Here is a 23686-nt window from a genome sequence, read left to right as displayed (position 1 = left end):
CATAGAAGCAAATTGTCTTTAGGAACTTGCCAGGAATGTTTTGAAAAGAATCAGAAAAGCTTATTATAGTTTTTTTTTTTAATTGCTTTTTTGGAGGAGGTGGGTTTTATAAAATTACTTACAAACTAAAAAAAAAAAAACAGGAAAAAAGATAGAGTTCTGCTGCATACTTATTCAGGTACTAAAATTATGCAGGGAAATTGTTCTTGTATTAAAACTCAGATAATTAAAAATATTTATGAATGCCTTTTAACATGAACCTCTTTAATAATCTGTTTTAGATGGCCTAACTTATAGCATAGTAGGTTTGTTTTTTTAACTTTTATTTTGAAATTATTATAAATTCACAGGAAGTTACAAAGATGGTACAGAGTGGCCCTGGGTACCCTTCACCCAGTTTCCCCCAATGGTTCCATCTTACATAATTATACTATAATGTCAAAACCAGGAAATTGAAATTGGTACAATGTGTATATACAGTTCTGTGTCATTTTATCACTTGTGTAGATTTATATAACCACCACTGCAACCAAGACACAAAATTATCACCTCAAAGCTCTTCTTTATAGCAGAGTGTTCTTATTCACTTATGCCTGTTACTATTATTTTCCTATATTGTTCATTTTAATTATCATGTTTTGTAGATTTATTATCTTGTTTCCTCTTCTTGGCTTTTATTTCTCCCCCTTTCCCCAACCCATTCTTTATTGTAAGTTGCGACCACGGCGTTTGAGATTTGAGTTTCAGAATAGCGCAAATGTTTTATTTGAGGGGGAAGCATCATTCATATGTATCCAAGCAAAAGGCAGAGCAGTTTTATCTTTAAATGCTAAAAGTACTGGTTGGCTCTGTAGGACCCTCAGAATCAAAACGAAACTCCTCCACACTTTGTCTCTGTCTTCTCCAGGACCCATATTTCTTGGCCACTTTCATAATGTAGTTTTTGAAAGATGCTCCCATAAAAACATAAAGGATTGGGTTGAGGCAGCTGTGAAAGAGTGCAATGCTTTCTGTGATTTGGATGGCAATGTCCATGCGTTTGCTCATGTTGCAGTTGGTGATCAGGGAGTAGATGATGTCTATGGCTCGGCAGAACTTGACAATGTTATAAGGCAGCTGAGTGACAATGAAAACTAGAACCACTGTGAGCAGAACTTTTAGGGGTCGAGATATTTTAATGTTTGGCATCTTCATGAGTGTCCTTGCGGTGATAAAGTAGCACACCCCCATAATAAGAAAGGGTACTACAAATCCAATGCAGATTTCTAGCATTTGAATCGATGCTTTCATTGATGTTCCTAAGTAGTGGGGAAAAATGGGAATGCACCTAGCATTGTCATTTACTGTATAAAAAACCAGCTGGGGTATGCTCAGCAAGATGGCAGCCGTCCAGACACAGAAACAGATGACCCAGCATGGTTTTCCCACTGCTGATTGGCTGGGGCCTTTAGTTACTGCCACATATCTGTCTATGCTGATACAAGCCAGAAACTGCATTCCAGAGACAAAGTTTAGTGTGTACAAGGCTGAAGTTATTTTGCACATTGTTTTCCCTAAAACCCACCCATGAACTGCATTAACAGCCCAAAAAGGCAAAGTGAATAGAAGGAGTAAATCTGCCACAGCCAAATTCAGGATGTACACATCTGTTTTGGTTCTCTGTTTCTTGTAATAGGCATAAATTGCCACTACCGTGGAATTGCCTGCAAGTCCAATGACAAAAGCTATTGTGAGGAATACAGGGAGGAAAACTTTTGCAAATTCTCTGACGTCTTCCTTGATACAGATCAATTCATATTGACTGTAGTCATAAGTGCCATTCGTTTCATTTTCCTCATAATAATAATCTGTTGACTGGTTCTGTTCCAAAGCCATGGCTTCAATCTAGATGGCAAAGAGAATACAGGATAGATATTCGTCTAAATATGCTTAAAAGGAAACAGTTTTTTATCAAGCTGTTCTGTTCTTTCCCTAGAGTATAGCCTGTTGCTGTAACATATATGAGCCTGAATCTAGCACTCTTTGAAATGCTTTAATGGGAGCCACATTGGAATATGACCCCAAGATCACTTACTCAAATTTTGCTTGTACAATTCTGTGTGAAAGAACTGGGATTTGCACAGGGCAATAAACGTAATGCCCTGGAGAATTTTCTTAATCATTAAATCCTAAATAAAAGTGAAGACTTTTATGTAAAAATGATTTTTAAAATATGAAAATTTAATTAGATTTTAACTAGAAAGAATAAATAGTGTTATAATCTTTACATACATAATTTTGTGAATCTTAAAAGTATTATCTACAACAAATTGAATAAAACTGAAAATAGTAAATTACTTGGTTTATTTAATTAAATTTTTGATTTTGATGTTATTTATAAATTTAATTTAAATAAGTTGAATAAATTCTCTCAGCATTTGTACTAAATTTCACTAGTTGAAATTTAGTGATCTTGTTATAAAACAAGATCTCCTTTAGCCATCTTCCCTCCAAAACTGGTCACTACTTGCTTAATGTATACTGTTTTTAAGTAGCACCACTATCCTCTAGTCATCTAAACTGTAAGCCTGCTTCATTCTTGTCTTCTCTCTTACCTTCATCCCGGATTGCCCATCAGTTCCTAAGTTCTGATTCTGCCTTCCAAATAGGTCTTGAATCTGTCTTCTCTTAATCTGCATTCTTCCACGCATTTGCACAATTTAGCTATTATGTTTCTCACCTAGCCTACTGCAATATCTTTCTTTTTTAATATTTAAGTTTTAATTGTTTTTTTTCCTTTTTGAGATGGAGTCTCGTTCTGTTGCCCAGGCTGGAGTGCAGTGGCGCAGTCTTGGCTACTGCAACCTCCGCCTCCCGGGTTCATGCGATTCTCCTGCCTCTCAAGTAGCTGGGATTATAGGCACACACCACCATGCCTGGCTAATTTTTTCTATTTTTAGTACAGATGGGGTTTCACTATGTTGGCCAGACTGGTCTTGAACTCCTGACCTCATGATCCATCTGCCTCGGCCTCCCAAAGTGCTGGGATTACAGGCGTGAGCCACCGAGCCTGGCCTATTTTTAAATTTTAATCCATTGATTGACTGATTGTTATAAGACTGTTTAACTTTTGTATTTTTGATGGAGACGGGGTTTTACCAGGTTGCAAAGGCTGGTCTCAAACTCCTGGGCTCAGCAATCTACCTGCATTGGCCTTACAAAGTGTTGGAGTAACAGGCATGAGCCACCGCACCTGACCAAGCAGTATCTTTCTAACTGATACCCTGTTGTTACTCCTCCTCAATACCTCCTTGTCAAAAACATTTTTCCTATTTCCACCGGAGTATTTGATCTCTGAATCGCCAGTCTGCCTCTCCTCTGTTTTGTTCCTCATCTGGAAGACACATCTCTTCACCTGAAAGCCACAATCCAAGCTCCTAAGCATGACACCCAAGGCTCCCTTCATAATGCAGTGCCATCCCTGGCTCCTGCCACCTCTCCCCACTCTGTGTCCATGTTGGAGACAGTGGTAGGACTAATTTCTCAGCAGTGGGCTGGCACCCACCATGCAGCAGCATCCGTCTACATCATTGCTCATTCTGTTCCTTTATCTACCATACGATTTCCTGCCCTTCCCTGGAAGGGCCAATTCCTACTCAATTAACGCGGATGCCACCTCCCCAGAAGACTTTCCTGATGTATTAGCAATCTCTACATACCCCTCAGAGAACTGATCCATTCTATGGAAAGGATGCGTTTCCCATACTACCTGGTTCCTCTAGGTTTTAAGTTCCTCAAAGCAAGACCTGTTTGATTTGTGTTTGTAAATAGAATCTTGTTAATGTGCCTGGCACAAAGTAGCTTCTCAGTAAATATTTATCAAATTAAAGGTTTTGCCAACAGATATAAAGCTATTACTCTAGAATGGATAGATAGTATGCCAGCAATCTTCTATGTCAATATTGTTATTGCACTGTGTTGGCTACTAGCACCCCGTAGTATTAAGATAAGCTTGCACAGAATTCGTAAGTTTTGGAATGTATGGAATGTATAAAATAATGACTTTCGGTGTTTTTACTATAGTGCTGAATTTTGTTTTCCTTTTTCTTTAGACTTTCTATCTTCCTTGGGTTGTTTTTGTCCTTTTAAGTGTCTCAAGTATTCTTATAGAATCAATAATGAAAATATTATTTCTAAAACAGTGTGCCAACTTATAGTACATTTTCAAAAGAACATTCTTATGTTTGCTAACTTTTTTTTGAATGAATATAGCAAAGAAAAGAAGGCTCTGAAGAAAGATACCACATAGCAGAATTGCTTTCATTATGTAAAAACCAGGTGCCAACTTCTTTAAATGATTCTTTTTATCATTAAGGTTAGTTTAAAAGTTCCAATCTGGAAAGACAGAGTAGTTCCAAGACTACTCTGGTCTTCATGTTCTTATGCATTAATTATTAACACAATATGAACCTTGTTCTTCCTTTCTCTTTCATAAGAAAATCTTGAACCTGATGATAAGGAATAATATGGCCAAGTATTATAATATATTAAGGAAGGGAATTTTTAAGTAAGAATTAGTCTTACTAAAAATGTGAGTAAAAAAGAGTAGAAATGGAATTATTCATAGAAATGATCCTTCTGGCAGATATGTAGACACACTTTTAAGTGTCTTTGTAATTACTATTAGAACAAAAAAAAAATCAGTACTTGTAAAAGAAAGTGAAAAAAAGTGATATAACAAAACCTATTTTCTCCTTAACAAAATTTTACCAACAAGTAATGGTATTTAAAATCATATTTTCTTCTTGCTATATTAAGATTTTCATTTAAGTTTAAAGTGTACAGCTGTTTTCAAGTAACTTTTTTTTTGTTTGTTTTACAAGTAAGCATTTAAACTTTTATGCATCAAGACTCCCTCTATGTAAGTAAATATACAAGGTCTTTGGGCTTAAAAAACATATTCAAGTCAGAATGAGAAAAGAAATAAAGTACCAACCTGTTGCAGTCGACAGAGAGGAGCAGTCTTGAGTACAGAGTGTAAAATCAAATGACCTAACTCCAGCTACTTTTGTTTTCACTTTACACCACGCCTTTATCTCGTATCCAAGAAGGCTTTCCTGAAATTTAACCTTCTGAGCACTTGATCTTTTATTTCCTGTAAAACCATCTATAAAGTTACATTCAACTTCTTAAGTGGTTTAGGTTACAAATTTGAAAAAAATCCATCTTTTTTCAAAAACTGCAGACCTTTCTGAGTTTCCACTTAGTTAAAGGTGACAAGAAAGTGACTGCAGCTGAGCTACTGACTGCTGAAGCAGAAGGAGAATCCACCTGAGGGCATCTAGGCAGCGCTTGTAGGTAGCATCTAGAAAAATAGTCTCTAAAGTTATTTTGCCTAAGAAAGAAAGCAAATATGATTTTAACCAAGAAAAATATCTTTTTGAAGACTAAACTATCAAAGATTAAATTATAAGTAATCATTAGGTATTTGCAATAGAATTTAACATTTTTATGCCACATCATTTAATATTTATTTTAACTATTAGACTCCTCCTAGCTTCACTGTACTTCCTCTATCCTTGTCCCAGACTATTTTCCCATGGCTTTAAACTCTCTTGCTTTCTTGTTACCTTTTTTCCCAAAGCTACAATACGAACCTTCAAAATCCTTCAGTCTGGGAGACTGTTTATTTTTTCCACATTTCCACACAAATAAGTTAGAGAAAGAAGAGAAATTTATGCCGATTTGGCCCTCATTGTCTATTTGAACTTGGCTGTCCTCAAATTTGCATGGCAGTTCTCTATTTTTTCATGCAAGGCCAGGCTCAGTCTCCACCTGCAGAAATTATTTTAGACTCATGCCATTTTTTCTTTTCTCTTTTTTTTTTTAAAAAAGAAAACTTTTAAGTTCAGGGGTACACATGCAGGTTTGTTACACAGGTAAGCATGTATCATGGGGGTTTGTTGTGCAGATTATTTTATCACCCAGGTGTTAAGGCTAGTACCCCTTAGTTATTTTTCCTGATCCTCTTTCTCCTACCACCCTCTACTCTTTGATAGGCCCCAGTGTGTTCCTCTCCATGTGTCCCTGTGTTCTCATCATTTAGCTGCCACTTATAAGTGAGAATATGCAGTATTTGGCTTTCTGTCCCTGTGTTAGTTTGCTAAGGATAATGGCCTCCAGCTCCATCCACGTGCCTGCAAAGGACATAATCTCATTTTTTATGGCTGCATAGTATTCCATGCTGTATAGGTACCGCGTTTTCTTTGTCCAGTCTATCATTGATGGGTATTTAGGTTGATTCCCTGTCTTTGCTATTGTGCATAGTGCAGCAGTGAACATAGGCATGCATGTGTCTTTATAAGAGAATAATTTATATTCCTTTGGGTATATACCCAGTAATGGAATTGTTGGTTCGAATGATATTTCTGTCTTTAGGTCTTTGAGGAATTGCCACACTGTTATCTACAGTGAATGAACTATGCTCCCACCAACAGTTTATAAGTGCTCCTTTTTCCTCACAACCTCACCAGCATCTGTAATTTTTTGAGTTTTTAATAATAGCCATTCTGACTGGTGTGAGAGGGTATCTCCATTGTGATTTTGATTTGCATTTCTCTCATGATCAGTGATGTTTAGCTTTTTTTCTTTTTTTTCTTTTTTTTGAAACGGAGTCTCGCTCTGTTGCCCGGGCTAGAGTGCAGTGGCCGGATCTCAGCTCACTGCAAGCTCCACCTCCCGGGTTTACACCATTCTCCTGCCTCAGCCTCCCGAGTAGCTGGGACTACAGGCGCCCGCCACCTCGCCCGGCTAGCTTTTTGTATTTTTTAGTAGAGACGGGGTTTCACTGTGTTAACCAGGATGGTCTCGATCTGCTGACCTCGTGATCCGCCCATCTCGGCCTCCCAAAGTGCTGGGATTACAGGCTTGAGCCACCGCGCCCAGCCAACAGCTTTTTTTCATATGATTGTTGGTGGTATGTATGTCTTCTTTTGAGAAGTGTCTGTTCTCAATCCTTTGCCCACTTTTTAATAGGGTTGTTTTTTAAATGTAAATTTAAATTCCTTATAGATGCTGGATATTAGACCTTTGTCAGATGCATAGTTTGCGAAGATTTTCTCCCATTCTGTAGGTTGTCTGTTTACTCTGTTGATAGTTTCTTTTGCAGTGCAGAAGCTCTTCAGTTTAATTAGGTTCCATTTGCCAATTTTTGCTTCTATTGCAATTGCTTCGTCATGAATTATCATAGTAGCCTACAGGATCCTACAGGGTCTGCCTCCATCCCTCATTGTCTCTCTGACCTCATTTCACACTACTCGCCCCTTTGCCTACTTGTTCTGCCATGCCCAGCTTCTTGCTGTTTGAGAACATACCAGTCACAGTCCTATTAGGGCTTTTGTGCTGGCTCTTCCGTCTGCCTGGAATGTGTTCTGTCTTAGTAATTGCAAAGCTCACTTCCTCTTCTCTTTCAAGTCTTTTCCTAATCACCACCAACTCACTGAGGCAATTCTTGACTACTCTACTTAAAATACCCCTCACCCCCCTGGACTCCCAGTCCACCAGACCCATAGCACTTATGATGTTCTAATGTACCATATCATTTATACTATGATTGCTGTAAATTGTCTTTCACCCTGTATTAGAATATAAGCTTCATCAGGACAGGGACTTTTGTTTGCTTTCTTCATTGATATATCCCAAGTACCAAGAATAGTATCTGGCACATAATGACTACTGAAAAATATTTTGAATTAATAAAAAAAATTCTACTGTCCACTTTGATTATTATCTAACAACTGGTCTATAACTGCAGCCTCCATAATTATCAGTTGATAATCTCTTTGGTCTTTCTATGTAATACACAATACTGACTTGTAGGCATTTGCAAGTACTCTTACTCCTGCCTAGCGCACTCTTCGCACCCTATTTTAGATCCCCAACTCCTATTTACAATTCAGATTTAGTTCTGACCTTAACATTAATCCAGGAAGCCTTCCATAACTCTTTCAGATTAGATCAGATATACCTACTCTTCTCTAGTCTTTCCACTGTATTGTTGGTACTTATTTAAATTTTCTTCCATAGCTGTCTTATACCCTGCTGTATCCTCAACATTTGGCTTGGTACCTTACTCATGGTACCAGCTTAATGAATAATAATTAAATTCATGAATCAATCAACTGATGTTTAAGTAACTCATCCTCCACAGCCATGTAAGTTTAGCAATGGATTTGGAATTCTGAATTCAGATCTTCAGTCTATTTTATCATCTTATCTCTTATATCTCTTTGTTATTTTATGATACCATCTATTATAGAATCTTGATACTCTTTTATACATTCAAAAGTATCTATCCCTTTCCTTTATTTACCCCACCCCCAACAATCATAAACTTTCTTGTAAATGGGATTCCTTTATTGCAAATCGGTTGTAATGCTATAATCTTTACATCTTTTGAATTTACACATTGTTTTTACTAACTGAGACATGTACAAAGCCCTTGAGGCATAGGGGATCTCAGGATTGACCAGCTTCTTCTGGTAGCGTGTGTATGAATGCTGTGTATAAATCATGGTGTATGAATCATGGTGAAACTAGCTGACTGGCTGGCCTTTTCCCGTATTTTCCCTTTTCTCCTGATAGAACTAGGAGAGACAGTGGTAATAGGGAGATTTGACAAAATATGCAAAATAAATCATGTAGCTTGGAGGGTAGGCAGAAGCATCACTCACCTTAGGCAACTTTTCAAAGTACTTACTTGATGCTTGTGTAACTCTCTTCTACTTCTCGTATTCCTAAGAACTGATGATGATTCCATTTTGCTGCTTACCATACATTTGCTCCTACTCTTAACCTCCCTAACATAGCAGTGTCCCTTGTTCTTGAAGAATCTCTCTCCCCCCACCCATTTTTCATCCCTTTTCTTGTATTGTCATTTTGCTATGTTACCCAGGCTGGTCTCCAACTCCTAGACTCAAACAATCCGCCCATCCCAGCCTCCAAAAGTGCTGGGGTGAATCTGTAATTTTGACGAGTATTGCCAAATTGTACTCCACAGGGATGGTATTACTTTGTTCTCTACCAATAATGTATAGAAGTGTCTGTTTTTCTAAAATATTGCCAGTAGAATGTGTTGTTTCACTACCACTCTGCTTTCTAAATGACTTGTAACAACTTCAGCACCCCTTACCTACCCTTGCCAGGCATGTGTGGAATACTGGATAATAAACTGCTTTGAATATTTCATTATTACTCTACTCCACATTTATTTGATTAGTGGTAAAGTTAAGCAATTTTAAAAATCTCTTTTATTATTCTTATTTCCTCTTTTTGCAATTGTGTTCTTTGCCCATCTGTATACTGATTTTCAGTATACAGTATGATTTCTTTATAATTTAGGGAGCTAAATATTGCATACATTTTGTCATAAATGTTGAAATATTTTCCCTCCAATTTTTTTTGCTTTTTAATTTTATTTTCTAATGTACAACAGTTTTATATGGACAAACCAATTGATCTTTATCTTTTAATTTTGATTCATTTATCACTTTTAAGTTTTAAAATCCTTTCTCACCCACAGATTTGATAAATATTATATGATTTTTCTTCTAGTTTTTTATGTCTTGATTTTTTTAAATTTTCAACTCTGATCTATTTGGGATTTATTTTGATCTAACCATATTCTATAGTAACAACAGTAATAGCAGCAGCTTATAACATTATTACTTAATTCTTATTATTTATATGTAAACCTAAAGATGGATTCAGTGAATTTTGAAGATTTCCCTGTTAAAGATACACACTCTAAGAGAACACATGGGATTTTTTTTCTTTAACTGTGGGATTGTACAGTAAACATCTTTTTTCTTATAAGGGAAATTTTATTGCAAAATAGTACTTCAATTTGAATTGTCAGTATTAAAGCTAAAACCAAATGAAGTTCAATTGTTCCACCTCAGAAATTCAATGTTGGTAGAAGAAACAGCCTTGAGAATTTGTGGATAGCTCTCTGTGCTTCATGGTATGTAATTGTTTACATTACTTTCTTAATTGTTACAAACCACACTTTACTCAAAAGTCATGTTTTTTTATCCGCCTATCATATCTCTTTTTGTTTGAAAATGATTTTGTGGATAAAAGCCTAAGAAATTAAAAATCACCAACTAACATCAGGGAGATGTAATTTTCAGCCTGACTTAATCGTGGCACTTGAACAGCCTTGAAATACCACAGTGTCTGGATTAAAAACAAAATTACTTTATCTAGGCCATCTGTTTTCATTCATGAAGGCCTGTGACACAGCATATGTGTCTATTCAGATTTCCTCTAATATATTTTATTTATGACATTGGGTATCCTGTTCATTAACTAAAATGACACAAACAAGCAAAACTCTCTATAAAAGAAGGTTGTTTCAACTGCTGCACTTGCCAAATTCTGCTTATAGCTAAGGGGAGATGATATCTTTGAGAAGGGTTTTTCTCATTTTTCTGAAACATCGTTGTTAAATACAAGTATTTCAAATTTTACAAACTATGCATTCACCCTTACTTCCTCTACTTAGTGATCACAAAAGACATCCAACTTAAAAATTGTATTTTTTAGAATATTAATTGTTCTCCATATAAGATTGAGGAAGACAGAATCAAATAATTATTTGCCTTGCTTCTTGAGTTTCTTCAATATTTACCTGGTATCTGAAATCTATTGGGCATTTGTGTAAGGCTGTGGCAACATTTTTGTTTGTTTGCTTTGTTTTGAGACAAGGTCTCACTCTGTTGCCCAGGCTAGAATTCAGGGGCATGATCACGGCTCACTGCAACCTTGACTTCCCAGGGCTCAAGCAATCCTCCCACCTCAACATCCCAAGTAGCTGGGACTACAGGCATGCTACACTATGCTTGGCTAATTTTTAAATTTTTTTGTATAGACGAGGTGTTGCTAGGTTGCCCAGGCTGGTTTCAAATACCTGGGCTCAAGTGATCCTCCCGCTTCAGCCTCCCTTTTGGGATTACAGATATGAGTCATCATGCCCAGCCAGCATTTTTAAATGATAGAAAGAGTGAGGTAAGAAGTAATATTGGGAAGTATTAGATAAAAAATTACATATTCTGAATATTAGAAAAAGAGGGCTTTAGACCAGGGTTCAAAGGAAATAGGAAGAAGATTTTACTTCAGCTCACTGATGCTGGATATCTAGCATCAGTGAAACCTTGAAAGATTTACCCAAGTTTTCTTGATTGCTAGAATGGAAAGTAGAGAAAGAAAAATATCTCTGAAAATGGGCACATAGACCAATGGAACAGAACAGAGAGCCCAGAAATAAGGCTGCTCACCTGTGACCATCTGATCTTCGATAGGGCTGACAAAAACAAGCAATGGGGAAAAGACTCCCTATTTTATAGATGGTACTGGGATAACTAGCTAGCCATATGCAGAAGATTGAAGCTGGACTCCTACCTTACAACATATACAAAAGTTAATTGAAAATGAATTAGAGACTTAAATGTAAAACTCAAAACTATTAAAAACCCTGGAAGATGACTTAGGCAATACTGTCCTAGACATAGCCCCAGTAGAAAAATACCCAGTTGAAAAATTAGAAGCAAACACTCTGTAAATGATTCTTCCTCTTTAATTTCTAACTAAGAATCAAAGCATGATTGCATATTATTGCATAGCCAGGGATAAAAGATTCCCCCAACTGAGCATTTCCAGATAAGTCATTCAGGTAACATCCACAATGAAAGGTAAGTATTGTCATCTGCCATTAAATCATCTGCCATTAAATCATTAAATCTGTAATGATTAAAGAAGGTTTGTTAATGTTCTTTGAGTTGGTCCTCAGATTAGTGGAATTTTGTCATAGTCCATTCAGGCCACTATTATACAACACCAATAATTAGGTAACTTCTAAACAACAGAGATGTATTTCTCATGGTTCTAGAGGCTGAAAAGTCTGAGAACAAGGCACCAGTAGAGTTGGTACCTGGTGAGGGCCTACATTCTGGTTCATAGATGGCACCTTCTTGTTCTGTCCTCATATAGTGAAAAAGGTGACTAAGCTCACTCAGGCCTCTTTGATGAAGACACTAATTCCATTTTAATCACTTAATCACCTCCTTTGGGACCTCATCACCAGCAGCTTGGGGGTTAGGATTCCAACACATGACTTCTAGGGAGGGACACATACATTCAGACCATAGCAGTTTCTTTACCGTTAACATCTATAAAGATCTAAAGGACATGTTCTTGTAAATATAAACAATGGTAAACAATTTGAAAATTTAGATGTTTGGATAAATTAGGAAAGCCAAATAGAGTTACTGTGAAGAATAAGACATTTGAGATTTTTAAAACTTAACTTTGAAATATGTGAATGGGGGATCTTTTCTCATTAGTACAAATGAGGATGGTCCTTTCTGAACTGATTAAAAACATAGGTTCCATTAAATTTGAAGGAATCTAAATTATAAGCAACAGTTTTAAAGGCATTGCATTTCAATCTTAACTATACTTTACATATGTTATTTATAGTATGGAATAATGGAGGAGATTAGAATTTTAAGCTCTTGGTTTTATTAGTTTTGAAATTTGAGAGCTAAGATGTCTAGTTCTGCTTATATGATCATTTTGAAGTGAGCATTGCATTTCTCAAATTTCAGTTGATAAATAAAACTAATGTATTTGTCATGAATAAAAATGTATATTTGTATTCAAATATTAATGAATGTATAAGAAATTATAACACTGGGTAAGTGAAGACCTGGTTTTTGGCAAAGTTTAAAGGTAAGAACTCTGGAGGAGTTCTATTGCCAGTCTGGTGGAGTAAGTACTTAAGATTAACCTTCCCACAGATAACAACTAAAAAGCTACAAAATGCATGCATGCATGCATACATACATACATACATACCTGCCTGCCTGAAATTCTCAGGGGAGTGAACAAAAGGCAAGCCAATTTTGTAGGGGAGTCAAAATTTGGAAAGTGAGATGGGCATAGGGTGAGTTTTTCATTTTTAGACTTTTGCCTGAGGAAAAAGTGTGGAACAGGAAAGCTAAAGCTTCTTTGGAAAACTTAGATCTCTGTGTCCTGAGAAACCAGAGGAGAGTGTCTAGGGCAGCCATCACTGCTGGGAAATGAGGTGGGTATTCCTAGAAAGGAAAACGCCAGAAAAGGGGAGCTCCAGCTTTCATGTGGAAACTTTGCTTGGGTGTCTGGCTAACTCCTGAATGAAAGTAATGCACAGGGCAAACTCAAAGCACCTTGCAGCTAAATAATAAGAACTATGCTGAAATTTGATTTCCACCTGAATTGTGATAGACTCTGCAGTTTTACTCTACCTGAGTTAATTGCCTGTCAAAACAAAACCATCAACATTCTGTGGAGGAATATGACAGAATCCAGAGTTTCAAAACAAAAAAAAGAACAAAATCACAACGTCCAGAATACAATCTAAAATTGCTCAACCAATGAAGAATAAGGAAAACATGACCCATTTTCAAGGGGAAAGGCCAACACCCAAATGATTCAGATGTTGGAATCATCAGACAAGGACTTAAGGCAGCTATTAAAATGTGCTTATTGAGGTCAAGAAAAATAAAACGATAAGAAATATCAGAAGAGAAATAGAAAACAGAAAATAACCAAGTAGAAATATCAGAACTTAAAGGTAAAATATGTGAAAAGAAATTCACTGACTGGGCTTAATAACATAATGGAGATAACAGAAGAAATAATGAACTTGAAGATAGACAATAGAAATTATCCAATATGAAGAAAAGATATAAAGAAATGAACAATCCTAGGGACCATTTAGTTCTAAAATATGTGTAGAGTTCAAGAAGAGGCAAGAGGGAGAGATTTGCGTTTGAAAGAAGAATAAACTCTAAAAATTCTAAAACTGCTAATTATTTTTGATTGATGTAAAATAAATGTGTTTAACCTGAATTAAGGGTCTTTATTGTCTAATGTCAGTGCACATACTAGAGAATTTTTTTTTTTTTTTTTTTTGAGATGGAGTTTCGCTCTTGTTGCCCAGACTGGAGTACAGTGGCGCGATCTCAGCTCACTGCAGCCTCTGCCTCCCAGGTTCAGGCAATTCTCCTGCCTCAGCCTGCCAAGTAGCTGGGATTACAGGCACCTGCCACCACGCCTGGCTAATTTTTTGTATTTTTAGTAGAGATGGGGTTTTGCCATGTTGGCCAGGCTGTTCTCGAACTCCTGGCCTCAGGTGATCCTCCCACCTCGGCTTCCCAAAGCGTTGGGATTACAGGCGTGATCCACCGTGCCCAGCCTATTATAGACTTTTTAGGCTGATGCATGATAAAGTGTTCTACTTGAAAAACATTACATTTTTAACTTGTATTTATGAAAATGCTTGTAATTTTTCTTTTAGTGAAAAATTAATTTATTTTCAGCATGATAGTTTCTTATTTTATTTAATGAGATTATGGAGCAAATGCCCAGAAGGGTAGAGAAAATGGTTTTTCTATCTCAGATGTAATATAGACAATAAGTCATGTATTTGGGGGAAAAATGGGAGAGAGAATTTTTGCCCAACATATTTGTTATCTGATTGCAGTGGGACATCTCTTGGTCAATTTAATGCATGTTTTTAAAAAAATTCCTGTTCCAGTTAAGAGTCTTCTCTCTTCCTTTTTAGTCATAGATAAAATCATTTATATGTATATATGATTGTATGTTCTTAGAATTCTGAGACTGTGACTGTGGAGAAAGCAGGCTTATGATTCAAGTTCTAAGTCGGTTTAAGGTGTCTCCTTATTCTGCCACCAGCCTGGAGATGAATAGAGTCACCCATTTTAGGCACACTGCCTTCCTCTCCTTCCCTCCCTTTCTCATATATCTATTTTAGGTGGTTTTTTTAAAATCAGTTTTAGCATTTTATCAGGCAGAGTGTGCATGTAGGATTTCTGGAGTTATGTATTACACAAAAGTGGGGAAATGACTCCTCCACAGCCCTCAGATTAGATATTCAGATTAAAAGGAAATTCGGAAAGAAAAATAAAACATTGTAGTTCACTCAACAAGCCTCTCAGTGTCCTACTTGGGGATCCACAGATTTGTTTACAAGATGGATTTTTTCTTTAATGTTGTTAAAGTCATTATTATTATCCAGTTAGAAGTAGTAACAAAGGAAAAAATATCTAAGAGCATTGTTTCCTGTCTCCACATCCCAACATCATGCCCTAGAGAAAACTTTTTTTTTTTTAAACAGTTTCTGTTTTTAGTTCTCTGGTTTCCATTATAATTGTAGATAAAAGATTTTTTCTCTTTCTTAATTTATTCATTTTAGACAGTATCCATTGACTCCCCAATTTGAATAATGACAATTTCGCTCATTTGTCTCATAACTCTCTCTGCTCTTTCTTAATGTACTTATCTTATTACGTTGTTTGTTGTTGTTGTTGTTGTTGTTGTTGTTGTTGTTGTTGAGACGGAGTCTCGCTCTGTCGCCCAGGCTGGAGTGCAGTGCAGTGGCCGGATCTCAGCTCACTGCAAGCTCCGCCTCCCGGGTTTACGCCATTCTCCTGCCTCAGCCTCCCAAGTAGCTGGGACTACAGGCGCCCGCCACCTCGCCCGGCTATTTCTTTTTGTTTTTTTTTTTTTAGTAGAGTCGGGGTTTCACTGTGTTAGCCAGGATGGTCTCGATCTCCTGACCTCGTGATCCGCCCGTCTCGGCCTCCCAAAGTGCTGGGATTACAGGTTTGAGCCACCGCGCCCAGCCTACGTTGTTTTTTTTTTTTTTTTTTTTTTTTTTTTTTTTTTTTTTTTTAATTATTTTTTAAACCTCAAATAATTGTTAAAGTTCTCTGCATCCTCATTTCACAGATTCTATTCAAGCTCTACTTTAATATAAGAATATGTATACTCTTAACCCTTTCTACACTGTTTATCCCTCCCTTTCTTGTTGTAACTTGTATCAGCTATAACTTATACTTTCACATTGTCAGGATTAGTAATATTTATGTTCTGTCTTACAACCACAATCGTAGTTGACTACAGGATGACTATAAACTTTGAAAACCAATACATAGCACTTAGCTTAGAGGACCATGTAAATATTGTTTGATACTGGCCTAAGTAGTGTGTTAGATTTTGTGTCCTTCTGTAACTGATGCAATGTAAAATCACCTGGGCCATTCTAAGGAATGTTTCTAGAATTAAGGTCAATTAGAATGCTTTTCTTATATACTATATATTAAATTCATGTCACACTATTTTATATTTGGACCCACAGTTGTGCATTTCAACATTATTTTCCTGGAGTTTCTAATTGCCGTGTCTCTTTATTTGCATTATTTGCTTTTATAATATCTCCTTCCCCTTACATACACACACATCTCTAGATTGCACCTTTACTTCTATTGACTTTCTTTTCTGGAGACCTCTCTCTTAAAAGACTTCAGTATTTATTTTCCAATCTGGACTGATTACCCTTTAGGCATACTTTGATGCAATTATCCTAGGATTTTCAGATAATACTTTCCTGGGATCCAGTATCTTTTGGATTCTGGGACTTCCTTTTTCTTGATTTACTCCCTTATTTTGCTTGAGTATATTCTTAATTTTTTTGAGAAAAATAGTTAAATTCTCTGAGACCTTACATATCTGAATATGTATTTATTCTGCCATTACATAAATTGATAGTTTGGACAAGTATAGAATTCTAAGTTGAACTATTCATTTTCATCTGGCATCCCTTGTGGCTGTTGAGAAGTCTGATGCCAGACTAATCCTCATTCCTTTTAGTTGGCTTGTTTTATTCTCTGAAACCTTTTAAGATTTCCCCTTCATCGCTGATGTTTTGAAATGTCACAAGCATTTAATAGATTCTTCGTGATAGTCAATGACTTTTTCAATCTGAAGATGTTTTTCTTCCTTTCTAGAAAATTTTCTTCTACACATTTCTTCAATAAATTATTCCCTTTGTTCTTCTCTGTTTTCCCTTTATTTGACTCCTTTTACTCTGATGTTAGACTTCATGTTTTGGCCCTAAGAGTCTCTTACATTTTTGGCCATTCTCTTTAATGTTGCAGGTTCTTTTTACATATTACAGATTCTTTGTTTTCTATTCACACTTAAGAGAAAAGAAAGGGTAGCTTGTTGAGGTTTTATCTGTTATTAACTTCTCCCCATCTTCTCCCATAATATTTTGAAATAAATCTCAGACATCACATAATTTCTTTCGCAAATATTTTAGTATGTATCTCTGTAAGGGCTTTTTAAAAAATATAACCACAATACCATTAGCACACCTAAAATTACTTAATATCATTACCTATCCAATAACTATTCACATTTCTAATTGCTTAATAATTACCATTAATGCTTTTTATTTTGTTTGATTGAATTAGGATCTAAGTAAGGTCTAAAAATTGCTGTTGGTTGATATGCCTTTTAAGTCTCTCTGTTTTGTTCTTACAAGCTACTGCTCTCTCTTTTTTCTTTTTATTGCAATTTAATTGTTGAAGAAATTGGATTAGTTGTCTTATAAATTTCCCACCATCTGAATTTTACTGATTACATCACTGCAGTGTCCTTTAATATGTTCCATGGAGTTTATCCTTTTAACTCCTGGAATTTTATAATATTATTCAACTATTTGACATAATTCCTAACATTTCTCGTTAAATCTTTATATGATTTCAAATCTCCTCAAACCTTTTTATAATAAATGAGAAAAAAGAATCCGATCATTTGTTTGAGACTTTGTACAGATGTGTTTAACTTAATCTGATCCAGTTCTGTGTGGCCTTGTAATTGAAAATCTAGTTAAATGGTAGTTTCCCCAAGGGACTAGATGCTTAGACTTACTAGTAAACATGAAAAGTATTTCTTGCAAAAAGACCCTTGTAGGCAATTGCTACCGACCCCCGAACTGTGATAAACTAAAATTTTGCATTAAAATTAAAAAATATTTTTAAAATTTGACCCTTAAGAAATTAATAAATGAGAACCAGGCTTATTGAAAGCAGGATCACAGCCTCATATATGTTGACATATAAAATATTACATTAGACATACAAAATTTCTCAGCTTTTTTAGCATGCTGATGCCTGAAATGGCGTAAATGGGAGAGGTATCAACTCTTTCATGCTGCTTTCACTTCTGGTTATTTTTGTGTAGCAGCTTTCATGGATGGAGTCCATTCTTCTCCTTGCCTAATCATTTTTCTTGGATGATATGTAGTGTTACAAAAGAATTATTATCTTAATGAATCAAGAATGTTCTCCCTCTTTGTTTTCTGCCATAGGTAAAGTGGGAAGGATTAGAACCTTCAAGGTGAAATGTCAAACTAGAAATTTCCTTTTATAATCTGCTTGTGTTCCCCTTGGTTTTAGGAGCTGGGAATCCCAAGTGCAAAATCGCAATTGTTTTGGGAAGAACTCAAAATACTTCTGTCTCCAGGTAATTAAACAATTCTGATTGAGAAACTTGTGTAGGAATGAGTCAATCTTTCCTCCTATCTATGTAATTTACTTAAAATTCACTGTTTGGACTCACAAATCATAATATAAAGTATGAGAGTAAATGTCATATATTTGTATTTCACAAGTATTTTCTAACAGGTGTATTTGGAAAACATTTTAGGGAGTATTGCTGAACATTCTTCACTGTGGAATTTTCAGTATTAGAAAGTGTTGCTAAATTATCAAAGCTGTTTGGATTAAATTATCAGACCTAAATTTTTTCAGACCTATGTAATGAAGTGATTAAATGTTTAGATCAAAGGCAATAGTCTTGAAATGTTTAATTATATAAGTTTCCAGTTACCATTGTTGAGCAGTGACAAGCCTCAATCAAACAACTCATTTATTTTCAAATCATTGTTTTGGTTCCAGATCACAGCCTGCATCAGACTATGTTGGTGTATGTCTTTTACACAGGTCCCATTCCAGTCATCACTGCTTGCATGATTACATGAAAACATCAAAAAGACAGTTGTGACTCTGCTTATTATCGATTTTGTTTTTCTTTGCAAAGTTTTTCTAACATGATTTTTCTTTTGACTAGACACAAACAGCACAGCATGATTCTTGTTCCCATGAACACACCTGGAGTAGAAATAATAAGGCCTTTGTCAGTTTTTGGCTACATAGGTAGGTATTCAATAAATATGACCATGCATTAGCAAGCAGGAAAGCTAGAACATGCAGTAACATTGAAGGCAATAGTATTTTAATGCGTGAGATAGATTCTTAGATATTCTTTTGTCTCTGACAACTGTCTTAATAAAATTGCTGGTGGAGTTCAGAGTAGAGCCAATAAAAAGAAATAGTATAGCATTCTACCTCATTTTGTTTACTTTTTGGGAAAGGGCAGATTGTATTTAAGGAAGAGCAACTCTACCGGTCTCCTCTCTGTCATTCATAATAATGGATTAACGCACAGATAATCCACAATAAAATTATTTTTGTCTCCAATTTTAGCCCTCTTAATCAACTTACAAGAACTGTTAAAAAGCAATTAGTTTTTGACTTGAGTGCAAAACTCTTCCTTCCTCTGCCCCTGGGTGGGATTTCTAAGAAGCAAAGATCCATTTGTTTCCTGCCATCTACCGTGGCACGTGTTCATTGTGACCAATAAATATTTGCTAAGATCACTCTCTTAGGAAGTATTTGCTTAGCTACCACGCCCAGCTCATTTTTGTGTTTTTAGTAGAGATGGGGTTTCACCATGTTGGCCAGGCTGGTCTCGAATTCCTGACCTCAGGTAATCCACCCTCCTCAGCCTCCCGAAGTGCTGGGATTACAGGCATGAGCCACTGGGCCTGGCCCCTGGCTTTCTTTTTATCATTGAATATGACTAATGAATATGTTCAAGCAGCAGATATAAGACTTGTAGTTTTATAGAATCACTTATCAGTAAGATGCAGCTGTAGGGTGTACCACGGGGTAAGCATAGGTGGGAAGATGGGATGAACAAGTTTGCTGGAGAAAATTGCATGTAGGAAATTGTTGGGTTGCAGAGAAACAGCCTCAAAGATACCAAAAATGCATTTATAATATAGTTGAACTGCAGATAGTTTCCAATGTAGAGGCTACATTTGAATATTCGATATGAAAATTTTACTAGCACCTCTCCAACTCCCTGTGTCGAAGGCCAAAAGAAACAGTGTGGAGAAGGCTGATTATTGTCTCTTCTGACAGGAAAAGGGAGTAGCGTTAGCATGAGATTATCTCTAGAACTTGGCGGGGAGAAGGGATAATGCAAAGATAAAATGTGAACGTGTTCCTGGCCTCAGTGATTCAAATGCCAGTGTTTTCAAGAGATGAACACACAGTGGAACAAGTGTAGACTGGGAGTAAACCTGCCTGAAGGTCCATTTTCTGTATCATCACTAATGCCAAGCCTGCTCTTTCCCCTCAAGCAGATCCTTCTCATCTTTAGGCGTTGGTTTCCACAATGATAAAATTAGAAACTTGGATTACGTTACTCATTTTTAATTTTTGAAACATTGAAACTTCTTTCCATGCAAATATTTTGGAACCCCATATGTAAAATATTTCAAAGAAGCAGCAATAATAAAACAAACAAAATACTCTGGCTGTAGCTATGGAGCCTAGTCTTCCTTTTTCCTAACTCTCTGAAATTGTACTTCAGAGAATGAATTAGAAAACGTCTGGATCAAAGAGTTTCTCTTCTTGAACAGTTGATGAGTTTTCTGGGCTGCTGGGTCCTGGGGGGGGTTCAGGGCTGAGGCTTACTTTGGACTGTTCATGCCATATGGATCTTTGAAATCCTATTTTTTTCAAGTAATTGTATTTCAGCAGATTAAGTATATGTGACCCTTCTCTAGTCAACTTCTTTTGCTCTTTAAAATTTTATTTTCTATTTTGTAGATAATTTTCATGGAGGACATTTTGAGATCCATTTTAATCAAGTGCGAGTTCCTGCCACAAATCTAATACTAGGTGAGTTGAATTTGGAAATGATTCTTCAGTATTGTATATTAATACTTTCAGCTCTAAATCTGGAAAAGATAAGTCTTTCCAGATTTAGACCTGGAGTCTACCTTGATTTAGATGTTAGGTTGGTGCAAAAGTAATTGCAGTTCAAAAACCACAATAACTTTTGCACCAAGGTAATTGCGGTTTTTGGCAAAAGCCACAATTACTTTTGCACCAACCTAATACTTTCCCTTCTTGTTTACTCCATTTGTCAAGGGAAAGTTTTCTATTTGGTGGATTTTCTTACATGGAATGGTGAGGTTTTATTTAATTGTTGGATGTGGTTTTGTATATCACGTCAATTGAAGATAACTTACTATGAAAATTATACAATTCAGAGCAACACACTTTCTCCTAGAACATGATCTGTAGGCCTCTATTTGTTTTAAGAAAACCTCAGTACTTTATGAATTCAAGTCTTAGATATAAGTTAGAAGCATAAATAACTTCAAACACTGTATACCATCCTCTTGCTTATTAGTATCCTATATCCCTTTCAAAGAACATCTAGAATACTACCTCTTCCAGGAATGTTTTTGTGTTCATCCCATCCATTCACCAAGCCCCTGATACCTGCCAGTCCCTAAGGTTATAATGATGAACAGAAAGTCTCTTCCTCCTTTGCCTTTCTTTGTCTCTCTCTATATCCCTTACCCTTGCCCGCTCTTCTGGATTCTAAACTCCTAGTATAGGCACTATGCGTTATTCCAAATTTGTATCTATTGCAGCACTAATAAAATAGCTTATGCATAGTATATACTTAAGAGACAGTTCTTAAATTTGAAATGTTTAATGGTGGTGGTTTCAAAAACATAGAAATCAAAATTCCCATGGATTCATAGTGAACGTTATTATAGAGCTGACTTTTTTTCACCAGAAAGCCATTTTATTAAGGGCAGCTCATCACTTTCCCAGGATTTGTATAAATAACAAAAGGAATGGGCTAGGCCATTTTCACATTCCCGCTTTATTTCTCCTTTCTTCCCAGGTGAAGGTAGGGGATTTGAAATTTCCCAAGGCCGCCTTGGACCTGGCAGAATCCACCACTGTATGAGAACAGTAGGTTTGGCAGAACGTGCTTTGCAGATCATGTGTGAGCGAGCAACACAAAGGGTAGCCTTCAAGAAGAAGTTGTATGCACATGTAAGGATGATTACTTATTTGAATTTATTGTAGCCTGGTGCACTACACTAACATTGAACAAAAACATTACTTGTGGCAGAGAGACTTTCTCTGCATGAACAGCGTGATCGTTTTCAATAAGACGTATTTATGTCTGTATTTAAATATAGTCTGATGAGAGGTATTTGTCTTTGTGAAAGATTAAGTAGTTCTTAAAATGCTTCAACACCTCTGCACACAAGAGTGTAGACAGTTCTTTCAACTTTCTCAGATTCTTGTTCTCTAGAGAACCTGAACATTAGAGCTCCCTGTGGACATGAAGGAGCCGTCATAAGGAAGGATTTGCATTGTCCTTTGGTTTCCTAGAAGGAATTAGGATGCATAAGTGTAAAGATATAGGAAAACAACCCAAAACTCAGGGAAAGGAGAGACATGCTAATAAACATAAAAGTGGAATCAGCTTCTTCAGGAGGACTTGAGTTCTGCCACTGGAGAAACACAAGTAGAAATGGGACCAACATTTTGTGAGATATTCATGATTTTTTGAATTTTCATCTATAAATTATATACTACTGAGTCTATTGTTACAAATCACTGTAAACATAGTTACATGTGGGCCATATAATAAAAATTAGGAAATATGGCCAGGTGCGATGGCTCACACCTGTAATCCCAGCACTTTGGGAGGCCAAGGTGGGTGGATTGTCTGAGCTCAGGAGTTTGAGACTAGCCTGGGCAACATGGTGAAACCCCGTCTCTACTAAAATACAAAAAAAAAAAAAAAAATTACCCGGGCATGGTGGCATGCGCCTGTACTCCCAGCTACTCGGGAGGCTGAGGCAGGAGTATTGCTTGAACCCGGGAGATGAAGGTTGCAGTGAGCCAAGATCATGCCACTGCACTGCAGCCTGGCGACAGAGTGAGACTCTGCCTCCAGAAAAAGAAAAAAAAATTAGGAAATATGTATTGAGAGGAATTAGAAGGTATTATTTCAGACTTCCTTGAAAAGTCTTTACAGAGAAGTAGGATATCCAAATCATCTCCCTTCTAAGTTTTAAGAAGGCAAGAAGAACTATTATTAAATGTTCACTCTTTATTTTTGCTAACATGTTAGTGTTAGGTCAAATCTGTGGTGATGGAATTGTATTTGTGTTTGCTGTACATGTATATTTTAGTATGTCGGTCTCCTTGTACATTTTTGGCCATCCTATAAAATTTGCAGTATATTTTTTTACCTTAAATGTTTATAATCTATGTTTGCTTTTTGTAAAGTATTATTCAGCATGTATATGATTTATTTGTATAGGTTTTTGACTGAAAAACTACAGTCGCTTTATGACACTACACCTGGGAATAATTTGTTGGGAGCCCTTTTAGTATACAGCAAAGGCAAGGGTTCAGCTGTTGGGTGGGCACTGTGGGAGGAGGTGAGAATGTGTGACCTTCTGGGGCCGTGGATATAGCCCCTGATGCTGTTGAAAAAGGATGAAGAGGTGCTCAGGGCACCAACCATTACTTCTTACCCTTTTGTCAAGCTTGCATGCAAACCCTGGAGCAGGGTGAAGGGAGGTCACAGTGAAGTCGACAGACAAGCATCTCGAATGCACAAA

General features: G+C 36.4%; 2 protein-coding genes across 2 annotated transcripts in view; one reads left to right on the top strand and one right to left on the bottom strand.

The window, feature by feature from the left end:
• ACAD11 (acyl-CoA dehydrogenase family member 11) overlaps nt 1–23686 on the top strand; it is a 90923-nt gene that overhangs the window by 51226 nt on the left and 16011 nt on the right. The window contains exons 14-17 of the mRNA XM_023207431.2: nt 18345–18411; nt 19018–19103; nt 20847–20918; nt 21943–22097. Coding sequence (XP_023063199.2) covers nt 18345–18411; nt 19018–19103; nt 20847–20918; nt 21943–22097 — 380 coding nt within the window. The remainder of the gene's footprint in view (nt 1–18344; nt 18412–19017; nt 19104–20846; nt 20919–21942; nt 22098–23686) is intronic.
• ACKR4 (atypical chemokine receptor 4) lies at nt 64–5062 on the bottom strand. Its single transcript, XM_023207435.2, has 2 exons — nt 4976–5062; nt 64–1884 (listed from the first exon to the last, which is right to left on the bottom strand). Exon 2 carries the CDS (start codon nt 1873–1875, stop codon nt 823–825), a length of 1053 nt encoding a protein of 350 aa, XP_023063203.1. The 5' UTR covers nt 1876–1884; nt 4976–5062; the 3' UTR covers nt 64–822.

Source organism: Piliocolobus tephrosceles, chromosome 2 (assembly GCF_002776525.5).
Source record: "Piliocolobus tephrosceles isolate RC106 chromosome 2, ASM277652v3, whole genome shotgun sequence".
In the NCBI taxonomy this organism is placed as follows: Eukaryota; Metazoa; Chordata; class Mammalia; order Primates; family Cercopithecidae; genus Piliocolobus; species Piliocolobus tephrosceles.
The sequence above is the reverse complement of the archived record's forward strand: the minus strand, read 5'-3'. Positions and strand labels throughout refer to the sequence as shown.

Coding starts and splice junctions, on each gene's coding strand:
- ACKR4 (XM_023207435.2), bottom strand. CDS start 1,875: ATGGCTTTGGAACAGAACCAGTCAACAGATTATTATTATGAGGAAAAT.